General features: G+C 56.3%; 1 protein-coding gene across 4 annotated transcripts in view; it reads right to left on the reverse strand.

Annotated features, from left to right (window-relative positions):
• Positions 1 to 7,853: 7,853 nt before the first annotated feature.
• Positions 7,854 to 12,008, reverse strand: part of RPTOR (regulatory associated protein of MTOR complex 1) — a 321,386-nt gene continuing 317,231 nt past the window's right edge. For all 4 annotated transcript variants that reach the window (XM_004013082.5, XM_012186450.4, XM_012186449.4 and 1 more), the window contains 4 exons: positions 11,463 to 11,549; positions 10,485 to 10,601; positions 10,089 to 10,218; positions 7,854 to 9,424 (listed from right to left, as the gene is read on the reverse strand). In XM_004013082.5, the coding sequence (XP_004013131.1) occupies positions 9,356 to 9,424; positions 10,089 to 10,218; positions 10,485 to 10,601; positions 11,463 to 11,549 (403 nt within the window). In that variant the 3' untranslated portion in view covers positions 7,854 to 9,355. The remainder of the gene's footprint in view (positions 9,425 to 10,088; positions 10,219 to 10,484; positions 10,602 to 11,462; positions 11,550 to 12,008) is intronic.

The following is a 12,008-nucleotide window of genomic DNA, read 5'->3' on the forward strand; positions in this document are numbered from 1 at the left end:
AAATGAGATTTTCTTTTATAGTGGTCCTACTTCATGGGAGATAGATGGGGAAACAGTGCAAGCAGTGTCAGACTTTATTTTTTTGGGCTCCAAAATCACTGCAGATGGTGATTGCAGCCATGAAATTAAAAGACGCTTACTCCTTGGAAGGAAAGTTATGACCAACCTAGATAGCATATTCAAAAGCAGAGACATTACTTTGTCAACTAAGGTCCATCTAGTCAAGGCTATGGTTTTTCCAGTGGTCATGCATGGATGTGAGAGTTGGACTGTGAAGAAGGCTGAGCACCGAAGAATTGATGCTTTTGAACTGTGGTGTTGGAGAAGACTCTTGAGAGTCCCTTGGACTGCAAGGAGATCCAACCAGTCCATTCTAAAGGAGATCAGTCCTGGGATTTCTTTGGAAGGAATGATGCTAAAGCTGAATGAAACTCCAGTACTTTGGCCACCTCATGTGAAGAGTTGACTCATTGGAAAAGACTCTGATGCTGGGAGGGATTGGGGGCAGGAGGAGAAGGGGATGACAGAGGATGAGATGGCTGGATGGCATCACGGACTCGATGGACGTGAGTCTGAGTGAACTCTGGGAGTTGGTGATGGACAGGGAGGTCTGGCGTGCTGCGATTCATGGGGTCACAAAGAGTCGGACACGACTGAGCGACTGAACTGAACTGAACACATTTTCTGCTTTTCAGACTCTATCTTGAACTGAGAATTTAAAGCCCCTTGCTTGTCGTTTCTAAAAATGAAATCTTCCCAGTGTGGTCAGAAACCACTCGCGTGCCCCATAGCCCTGATTTCCCCCAGGATGTTGCTTTGCAGCTGCCGGGACTCCCAGAATCTGGCTTTGGGGAAATGCTTCCTTCCAGCTCATCGCAGAAACGTGTGTGGCTACAGCACGCCGCCACTACCTGTGTCCTATTCGCCACAGGCTGTGGTAGCCTGCTCTGGCTGCCATGACAAATTACCACAGGCTGGGCCTCTTAGGCAACAGAAATGTATTGTCTCACAGTCTGCAGGCTGGAAGTCTGAGTTCAAGGTGTCACAGGGATGGCTTCATCTGAGGCTGTGAGGGGGAATCTCCAACCTTCTGTTGGTTGTCAGCAAGCCGTAGTACAGAGAAGCATCACTGGACTTTTCTTCCATCTTCACGTAGCCTCCCTGTGTGCCCGTCTGTGTCCATATTTCCCCATTATATGAGGACACCAGTCTTGTTGGATCAGGACTGACATGAATGACCTCAATTAACATGTTCACCTCTGTAGAGACCCTCTCTCCAAATCAGGGCATAGTCTGAGGTGTTTGGGGTTAGGACTGCAACATCTGAATTTTAGGGGGACACACAGTTCAGACACAATAATGAGATGATCACTGCATACAATCAAGTTTGGGATTCTGTCTTCCACGGTCTCTCTCCGGGACTGACTTCTGGGCCTAACTATGCATCATGGAAACCTCTGTAAACAGGCACCTCTCTGGGCATTTCAAGCAGGAAGATGTCTATTACAGAGAATCAGTGATTCAAAAACAGGGTAGCAGGAATGAAGGCCAGGGGTCCCGTCACTGGATCTTGGGGAAGAGGGAGCTTTCTTAGACTTGAAAAGAAACTCAGGGCCCAGTGACACCCCACCCCACCCCCATTTTGCCTCACAACTACCAAAGCCCAGTCAGCTGCCCCTGCACCTCTGCCACCATCCACAGCTTGGAACACTTTCTACTGGAGGAAACTAACCTGGAAGCCCGATGGGAGGACCTCTAGGGAAGGTGACAATGGGGTAGCCCTTACCTGACGCGCAGACCCAAGGAGCAGGTGGCGTGCAAGTGCAGCCTTGTGGGCTGGCCTGCCGTGTGCGCTCAGGTGTCAACAGGGTCTTGCAGGCCTGTGGATGGCGGCCCAAGGAGCACGTGGCAGGAACCTCCACCAACTCCGGCGGCCATGGACGACTAGCGCGGGAAGCCATCCGAGTCCCCTTGCCCCTTGTCGCTCTGCGGCTCACATTCGCCATCCACTTCCTCTATCCACCGTCTCCAACCACCTGCTCCTTCCAACTTCTACGCCTACCGATCAGTCTCCGTGGGGTGCCCACCTTCCCAGACTGCCAAGCGTCACTCCCAGATAAGGGCTCTGATTGGTTCCCTACAAGCCAATCAACTGTGGCCTTGCTGGTGTAATATCCTCGCCGGAGCCAATCCGCAGAGGGGAGGGTGGGAGCTCGCGGGCAGAGTGGAGGGAATTTCCTCCAAAACAGGCACTTTTTGAGGCCCCTAAACACCAGGGTTCTGGGATAAAGCTTCACATGAGAACAGGAGTCATTCCGATGCCTAGTCGGTCCAGATACATGGGAAGGATGACCTGGGGGATTGGCCAGCGGTACACGTCCAGCATGTTAAGAGCTGGCAGGGTCGTGGTCAAGGGTCCCCAGGGTTAGGGGTCCTGGGGGGTCAGACTATGGAGGCGGTGACAGAGCAGCAGAGAACACGGGGTTAGCCAGGGAATCTTCTGGAAGAAGTCAGAAGGATTCAGGCCAAGTCCCAGGCATTGGGTGTGAGCCCAGGAAATGGTGCTGAAGACACAGATGAGGTGTTGGTAGGACCAGCTTCATGGACGCTACGTGGGCACAGAGGATGGGGCATCCCAGGTCAGTGCCGGTGGAAGCCCCTAGGCGGGTGTCCTGGGACGGGGGACGTCCTGGGGAAGGCGGGAACTCAGAGGGGCTGCATGGAGGGCTGAGGAGAAAGTGCTTGCCTTCTGGTAACCCTTGGGGGACCCATGAGTGGGGACGCTGGGTCGCGGCGGGTCAGCGGTTGAGACGGCTCTTGAAGGCTTGAGAGCAGATAAGACGCGGAGCCAGGGAGAGGGGTGCAGGGCCGCGGGGGCATCCACCCTTCTTGGAAGCCTAGCGCCTGACCTTCAGCCAAGCTGCGTCCAGGTAAGGGCGAGCCCCGCGGCCGCCACGCGGTGGCGCTGCAGGACAACCTGGAGGCCGTAGGACAACACCTGGGCCAGGGATGTGGGCCGGCTTCCCAGGAGGGGGCGGCACCGGTACCCGTGCCCAAGCACTCCACATCCCAGCACTGGACACTCAGGCACCCCCACACCTAGAACCCTGCACTCTGCACCCCACACCGGGTACTTGCTCCCAGACACAAGCTTCTTGTACCCCAGCACCTGTCACCCCACACTCAGCATCTCAGACACCTCACCCTGTGGGGGCGGCATCCCGCCCGCATCCTAGCACCTCCCCAGCCCACACCCAGCACTGGCACAAGTCCACCCCTTGCACCGGCTGGGGAGGTGCAGGAAGGTGGGTCCAAGAACAGCCCGTGAGGTCAGGGGTAAGATCTGCCATGAGTCTGCCCTAGCTTGGAGAAGCCACATTCTTTGAGCTATTTTGCAGATACGGAAACGTCCACTAGGTGGAAGAAGTTAACTGTATACTTCCACAAGCATGTAGACACCAGATCCACTGGAACCAGAAGATGGGTGATGTTGACTCCCAGTTACCTACCAACCAATCAGAAGACTGTCCAGGAGCTGATCATGTACCCTACAACCCCTCTCCCTCACCTGGAAGCCTGTAGGGAGTTTGGGCCTCTTAAGCACTAGCTGCCTGGGATTCTCTGCTTGGCACCTGCTGCCGCACTTGTTTTTACCATTACTTGGTGTCAATAGTTCGACTTTACTGTGTGCGGGAAACAGACCCAAGTTTGCGTCTTTGGAGAAACGTCTGTTTCAAGTCCTTTGCCCAGTTTTGAACTGTTTGTTTGACCTTTGATTGGTGAGTTGTGAGAGCTCTTTATGAGTTCTGGATATCAAACCCTTAAACCCTTATCAGATATATGACTTGCAAATATTTTCTCTGAAATCTTTTTCTGCAGATTTTTTTTTTTTACATCCTTATGTCTTTTGATGCACAAAAAGACATTTTTATCAAGTCCAGTTTATCTAGTTTTTCTTGTGTCAAGCTTCTGGTGTCAAATCTAAGAATCCATTGCCAAGGTCATGAAAATTTACCTCTATTTCCTGCTCCCCCCTCCTTAGGAGTTTTAAAGTTTTAGCTCCTGTATTTATGCCATTGATTGATTGTGAGTTAGTTTTTGTCTGTGGTGTGAGGTAAGGGTCCACCTTTTGTGTGTAAATATCCAGCTGTCACAGCACCATTTGTTAAAAGACTATTCTTTCCCTACTGAGTGGTTTTGTCACCTTGAGAACCAGTTGCCCATAGATGTCTGGGTTTATCCTGGGCTCTCTATTCTGTTCTATGCTAGAACCACTGTAGAATGATTACTGTAGCTTGGTACTAAGATTTGAATCAGGGAAGTAGAAAGACTCCAACCTTTTATCTTTCAAAGTTGTTTTGGGGACCCTTGTAATTCCATATGCATTTGAAGTTTGATCGGTCCAATTCTGCAAAAGGGTCTTTAGGATCTTCTAGGACCTGCATTGAATCTGTAGATTGCTTTGGGGAATACTACCATTTAATAATATTGTCAACCCATGAACACAGAATGTTTATTTATTCAGGTCCTCTGTAATTACTTTTAGCAATGATTTGTTGTTTGGTGTACAATCTTTCATCTCCTTTATTGCATTTATGCCTAGGTATTTAATTCTTTTTGATGCTTTTGTAAATGGAATTGGCCTGTTAATTGCCTTTTCCAGGTGTTCAATGCTAGTGTGTCATTTCTTTCTTTCCCCAGTGCAAAAAGTTCTGGTAAAGAGCAAAAAAGACAGGAAACCCCACATGGGTTCTGCCTGGGCTTTGGTTGTGGTTGTTGCTGGCAGCTGCCACCTTCCCTGTGGAGCTGGGATCACTCCCTCCATAGGCTGCAAGGGTGGGAGTCCCGCACGTGGCTGGGTTCCCTCACAGATTACCCCCCAGGCCATTCCTCCTGCAAAGCAGGGCACTGTGGGTACTGGTGACAAGTTCTGGGCTGCCCCGCATCATCTCCAGTCCCTCCCTTGCAGTTGGGGGCCTCTGGGAGCCCCCTTGCCTTGTATCTGGCGTGGAGGGCTCTGCTGCCCCAGAACCTGTACCCACCTCGCCTCCCTCCTCCCGCCCCCTGGTGTCTGCTCTACACTTGGGTAGAGCATCTCCTCTTTCATGGCCTCTCCTCCTTCAACCAGCGGCAGCCCCTGGATAGATGAACTGGACGCCTCACCTGGGTTCCTGATCCTCAGCTGCTCGTCCCAGCTGCACACTTTTGGGCCCTGGCGGGGGTCTCAGGACATGCCTGCTGGCTGTCCCTTTAGGGGACACAACTGGGCCCATCCCAGTTGCCACCCTCCCTCTGGTCCCCTTTCCCTCACCTGTTCTTATCCTACGCCAGGAGGCACTGGGCCACGTGGACCCTCAGCCAGCTTGTACAACCAGAGAAGCAGAACAACCTTGAGAGGCCAACCCCTCTGTCTTCTTCCCAAAGGACCCCTGTAAAAACCCCAAGATGGAGACAGTGGCCAGCCGGCCTTATGGTGCACCCAGCCCTTGTCTGTAATTATGTTTTTCCAAACTCGTTCTGTAGGCCCCGCATCCTGAGACTGAATCACTCCCACCCACCTGCATGCACACGCTTCACTGTGTGTCGCCCAGGTGAACACACCTTTGCTGGGAATTCCTGGCGCCTCCGATGTGCTGAAGCGTGGTGTCTGCATGGGGTTGAGGACAAGCCTACGGCCAAGTCTCAGGTGGTCCTGTGCTGAAAGCGGCTGAGCCAGGAGGGACCCACAGAGCAGGGCCTCCCTGAGCTGGTCATCCTGAGAGAACACCGCCCCACCCTCTCTCCCCTCAGCTGGACGGCTGTCCCTGCATGGCCACCTAGGACAGTCATCCTTGGCTCCTGGCTGGCAAGCTGACACCAGCCCCGCGGTGCTGGTGGGCTCTTTTCTGGCCCCTTTACAGCAGCCGTTTGGAGCCAGTGAGTGGAGGGTGTAACCCTGGGTCTGGCGCCCTCTTGTGGTAGCTCCAGCCACATGCCCATCTTTCATTTTTATGAGCACTTGATTTGTATTCAAATCCCGGTGACAGAATAACTGATGCTAATGGGAAAAATATTACTCTCTCTGCTGAAGCGTGCCAGGTGCAGCTGAGTAAGTGCTGGGTATCCTTCTTGTTTAAAACAAACTAATTTAATTCAGGAGTTCCAGCCGCTGAGACCCCAGGTTTCCATGGCAACAGTTCCCCTCCCCTCTTTGGAGTGGGTGCTGTACTGGGGAATCCACCCGCTTTCCCACAATCTCCCTCACATGCCAAGGCCTCAAGGCCTCCTCCTGCGGGCCTCCCCACGGATGTGGAGGCAGCTGGCTTGGAATGCACAGCTCTGGAGAGCAGGGGCCCTTCCCTGCTCCTCGAGAACAGGGATGGATGTCTTGCTTCCCATTTCAGTGACCCCTCACCTCCTCTTAGGCCACCTCCGGCATTCGGGGTCTCTGCTTGGTAGGGGACTTATAGACAGAAAGAGTGGTCAGCAGAATCAAGTCTCTCAAAGAGGCCCACATCCTAGTCCTGGGAGCTGTGACCCTCTTAGGTCATGTGGCAAAGGGGATTAAGGTTGCCAATAGCAACTCGGATGTGGAGAGATTGTCCTGGATTATTCAGTGGGGCCGTGTCATCACAGGGTCCTTGAAAGTGGGGGGTGAGGGGTGGGGTCAGAGTCCGAGTTGGTGTGACGCCCTGTGAGAAAGACTCCAGCTGCACTGCCGGCTTGGAAGGAGGGGCAAGGGGCCACAAGCCAAGGGATGAGGGCAGATTCTAGAAGCTGGAAAAGGGGGGAAAGTGATTCTCCCCTGGAAGCTCCAGAAGGAACCTGCCCAACTCCTTGATTCTAGGTCCGGCGCGGGGCTCTCTAGGCCCAGGAGGGTGAGTCTGTCCCGGCTGACATGTTTGGGGTGACTTGTTGCAGCTGCCCTGGGGGCTGACACAGGGGCTTCCCTGGCCTGGGCCCAGGGGGCGGCTGGTCCGCCTCATGCCCGAGTCCTGGCTCCTCTCTTCCCCGAGTGCCGCCACAACCGTGCCCGTCACAGCCTGCCTGGCCTCCTCGGGGGCTGGCTTCTCGTCCTCGGCCGGGTCAACCCCATCCAGTCTAGTGAACCCGGTTCAAGTCCTGTCGCTCCTTTGGCGCCAGTGTGCATGGTTGGCTCCCAGTACCGCCCACCTCCCCACTCACCACACCCTGCCTGCCAAGTGAGGTTCCATCTTGAGGCCTCAAGGTCAGGAAGCCGGGTGGGACCCTGGTTCCTGCTACCACCCACCCAGTGGGTGTGGCTCTGGGTGAGTTACTTCACGCCTGGGGCTCCATTTCCTGTCACTAGGGCGGCAAGAGCTGGGACCCAAGCTGCCTCTAGGGAGTGGGACCCCTAAGGCGTGAGGTGCATTTAAGGGGCTGGGACCCCTCAGGCCTGTTGGTGTGTCGTGGGAACATGGGCTCCAGCCCCCACAGGGGATCCAACCCTGGACCACTAGGTGGGCCCGAGGACTCACAGGCTGACAGTGGAGGACCCTTCAGGCTGGGATCAGAGGGGATGCTGGCTGAGGAAGGAGTTGGGCTCCCCAAGCTACAGGGTAAGTGTGGGAAGATGGATCCCAGGACAGAACCCAGATGCAGCCTTCTGGCTTCTAACTGTGGGTGGTAAGTGAAAAAGACACAGGAAGTGGCAAAGGGATTCCCTCTGGGAGCCTGGGCTCATAGGCAGAGTGGGGTGACCCCAAATCTAGGGCCTTCTCTTGGGCCAACTGTCCAAGCCACAGGGCTGGGGCTGTGCCCAAGGGGGCCAAGGGCCAGGAACCACCACCTTGTGCCTGGAGCCCCGAGGGCACGGAGGACTTGCCTTAAAGGACAGCGCCTCCAGCCAGCCCTCTGCGTATTTATCTTTTATTAACAGTTTATCCTTCTTGCTTTTTGTGTTACAATTCCATGTTTCATCAAAGTCTTTCAGTTCTCATTTTGATAAAATAAATAGAGATAAATGAACCCTTAGGTCACACTCTCTCGAGCATCTGTAACTTCATGATTGAATTTTCGCATCAGACCTGTGAAGACAGCCCCACTGGGGCCCCCGCGCTTGGCCTGGAGATAGTTTTGTCTCAAAACAAACAGAACCACACGTGAGCTCAAAATGTGGAGTGGAACTGCTCTGTGAAATCGGCTGTGGGCAGTCAGCTCGGCATCTGTGGGTGGAGCTCAGCTTCTGGAAGGTTCCCAAGTCGCCCTGTCTGGAGCACTGGGTGAGCTGAGCTTTCTGCGGCCTTCCCTACCTGCACGCCGCTCACTCACCCAGCACATGGTGGACACTGTCCTGGAACCTTCTCAGGGGAGCAGTCACGGCCAGCCCCCGGCCCAGTCCCGTGCCCTGTCTAGCCCCCCCGACCAGGTCCACAGCACGGCTCTTCCTCACATTCCCACTATTATTGGCCTCTTACTGGCAGAGTTAACTAAGCCAGCTCACTCCTCTATCTTTGAATAATCCTGATTCCCAAGGAAAATGGAAAAAATGATTTTCAAAATATCATCATCGTGGTTGTGTCTTGCATTCCAGGCGTGGCTGCTTAGGGCCCCGCCACAGATGCGTGCGTGCAACGGACACGCGTGAAGCTGCCGCCTACCTGGGAGCCCTCCTGTGTCCCTTGCAGGTGTGAGCTGCCCCCATGTGTGTGGGGACAGAGGGTTGGGGCGGGCCCTCTACATGTGCTCATGTGATGCATGTGGGGCGCGGGTGGGGAAGCCACGGTTCCCTGCACCGGCCGGGGAAGAGCAGCACTTGAGAGAAACAAGCCCCGTGGCCCAAGGGACCTGCCTCTCCTTCCAAACCAGAGGCCCTCCTGCCGACACTCAGACGGGAGGCCTGCCTGTGGGGAGGGGTGCGCTTGGGCTCTGGGGACTGGCCAGACGGCCTGGGGTGACGACCAGAGGGTGGCAGGCCACCTCCATCTGTCCTTCGCTCAGTCTCAAGCCTTCACCTCAGCCAGCGGCCTCGGACCACCCCAGGAGCCCACGCTGGCAGGGACGCAGCCCCAGGAGCTGGCTTCCGTCTGGTTTGGGGACTAATGCTCGCATCACTTGGGAAATAAAACAAGTGTGTTATCCCCTTAAGAACCTCAGACGACAACAGGACGGGTGGGGACTGGAACGTACAGTGACCGTGTCCTCAGTCCGGGAGCCGTGTCTCAGCAGAGCAGCGACCGTCACACCAAGGACTCCAGCAGAGCCCCCTTCTCTGGGCTCCTGGGCATGACAGCGAAGACAGACAGACAGACAGTGCGGGCCCTCTCGAGCCCTCAGCAGCCAGTTCGGGCCAGTGTTCAGGGCAGCGTGGGTGGGTCCCCTATGTACACGGCGGCCTGCGGGGAGGGAGGGGCCGCTATCTGACACGCTTCTCCACCGAGTACACGGAGATGTAGTAGTCGTTGCTGCCCACGGCCAGGTGCGGCTGTGGGAGGGAGGAGAGAGCAGGGGGTGAGCAGCTGGGGGCGGTGGAGGCCAGGCCTGGTCACCCCAACTCCGCCCGCAAGGCCAGCGTGGAAATGACGGGCTCCTGGGCCACACAGCTCGTGCAGATTTCTCACCTCCGCCCTGTCACAGGGAACCCGCCCGCTCCGCACACCGCCCACATTTTTCTTTTCAGCATGGCTCCCCAGGGACAGCTCTGGAACCCTCATGCCATGCGTTTTGGCAGAAAGCCACAAGCCAGGCTCCTGGGGAGCCTCGCGCTGCACACAGGCAGGTAGGGAGAATCCTAATTTAAAACACAGCAGCCCCCAGCCACATGGCTGACTGTAATTTAGGATGGCGCCGTCACCCAGGTCATGGGGTCTGGGCTGCTCCTACCCCAGTGGACTTTTCAAGGGGAGCTTTCTCTGGGGCTGGGGTCTATGCAGGGGCCAGCAGGGTCGCGAAGAGCGGGGCTACTTCATGTCTGCCCTGAGTGACAGGGAATTTGACGCTGCTTCCAGAGGGAGTGGTCTCGGGGCTATGGCCCCTGGAGATCCTGGGGTGGCTGACTGTGGTGAGGGGCGGGGGCCTCTGCCTGCCGCTGCTAGCGCCTCCCCATGCCTCCCAAACCCCCAGCCCTTGACAGGGGCAGAGACACAGACCCAGTGTGGGTGGAAGGCCAGGCAGCTGATGGCCCCAACCCGCTGGCCCATGAAGCCGTCGTAGTACTTGATATGGTTGATCAGCTCTCCACTGCCGTTGTAGATGGCGGTGAACTGGTTCATGGAGCCGCTGCACAGGAGAAGGCCTGGCGGTCAGTGCGGGGAGGTGGGCGTGTCCATGGGGAGAGGGGGCTCCTCTCTGGTCACCCCCACGAGGGGGCTTGAGCCTCAAGGGCTATGAGGCCAGGCAGCTGAGGAGCAGCAAAAGGGCCCCACACTCAGTCCCTCCACCCAGCTCTCCTCCACAGGTGTGCGGGTGGGTCGTGGTGCCTGCTATTACACAGGGCCTAGGAGCCGGCTGGGCAGGGCGGGGGGCAGAGAAGAGGCAGCACCTACCACGCAATCAGGTTTGCCTGGGGGTGGATGTCGAGCGCCGTCAGCCCCTTCACAATCTGCAGGACGTTCACAGACTCCGGCAGCCGAGGGTCAAAGAAGCGCACGTCCCCGTTGACACTGCGGGAGGGGGTCGTGGTGATGCTGGGTGGGCATACCGGGGCCCCAGGATGCACCACGTGCAGTCAGGGGCCATCCACATGTGCTATTCAAGGCCACGGTCCCCTGGACCCTCAGAGTGTCCAGGGAGGCCCCTGGATGGCACATGGGCCCACCCTACTGACTCTGGCACCAGGCCTGCTGCTGAGCCCTGGGGACCCCTCCCTACAGTCAGAAAGGGCCTAGCTGCTGAGGCACACAGCAGGGTGAGCAAAGACCTGGGGGAGGCTGTGAGTTATCTGTTCATTTCCGGCCAGATATTAGATTTTGCATAGCGGGGATGTGGTGATGGGTGGGAGGGGAAGATGGGAGGTCACCTCTTCCTGCCCTGGGCCAGGCAGACAGTGTTTTGAAAGCTGTGTTCTGTTTGCACATTACAAATGAGGGAAGAGCATCTCTTTGGAGAAATGGTGGCTCTGTAACAGTAAATTACATTTGCTGTCCCTTTAACGGGCAAATAAATATCCGCCGCTCTCAGCACAGGATTTGCTGGGCAGCAGGAATGGATTTATGGGCAGACGATGGGTCCGCACGGTGATCCTGGCACACACCCGCCAGATGCTGCTGTCGCGGGGAGGCTGTGCCCCGGTTGCCTTGTTCACCCCCTCTCCTGCTGCCCACAGGACGCCCGCAGGCCAGGCTCTCCAGCAGGAGGACCTGCTGTCCCTGCCCTGACCTTTCTGGCCAGTCCCAGAGCAGAAGTTAATTACTACCCTGAAATGCCATATTTCCCAGCTGTTTAAATACCAAGGACATATTTTAGATGGAGGGAAAATAATGTTTTTACAGCAAAATGTCTCATGAATATTCCACACTCATTACCTGACGCTCATGATGTGGCCCTCGGGGTGCTTCTGGAGGTAGGCCTTCACCACCCAGGCCGTGTGCTCCCGGTAGGTCATGACGCGGCTGGAGGGGAGGAAGGAGGGGTCAGGGCCTGGGCACAGCTGTGGGCCTCCCTGACACTCCGAGGCATCAGGACGGGAGGCAGAGTGGACTTTGAGCAGAGGGAACTGGGCGTTTATGTAAAGTGTCCGCGGTCTGCCCATGCGCTGAGGTCAGCCCTCACTGTCTCATGTTTGCCGTGAATGACTGAGGGACCCCGCCCCACTGGCATGCCCCTCGCTGGTCACCTCAGGCCATGCTGGGGCCTCTGGAGGCGGGGTGGCTGTCATGCCCTCTCGGCGCCCCAGGCACTGCCAGCCCCCCTACCAGGACTTCACACTGCGTCTCCCTGTAGGCTTGAGGGCTGGGACCGAGAACCCCAGACTGTAAAGCTGTTGAAGCAGAGGGACACGGGCTTTCCTGGAAGCCTGATGCAGTCCATGACTGGCGGCGGGATTGGGATGCACGTGACGGGGAGGTGGG

The sequence above is a fragment of the Ovis aries genome, chromosome 11 (assembly GCF_016772045.2).
Source record: "Ovis aries strain OAR_USU_Benz2616 breed Rambouillet chromosome 11, ARS-UI_Ramb_v3.0, whole genome shotgun sequence".
NCBI classification, from domain to species: Eukaryota; Metazoa; Chordata; class Mammalia; order Artiodactyla; family Bovidae; genus Ovis; species Ovis aries.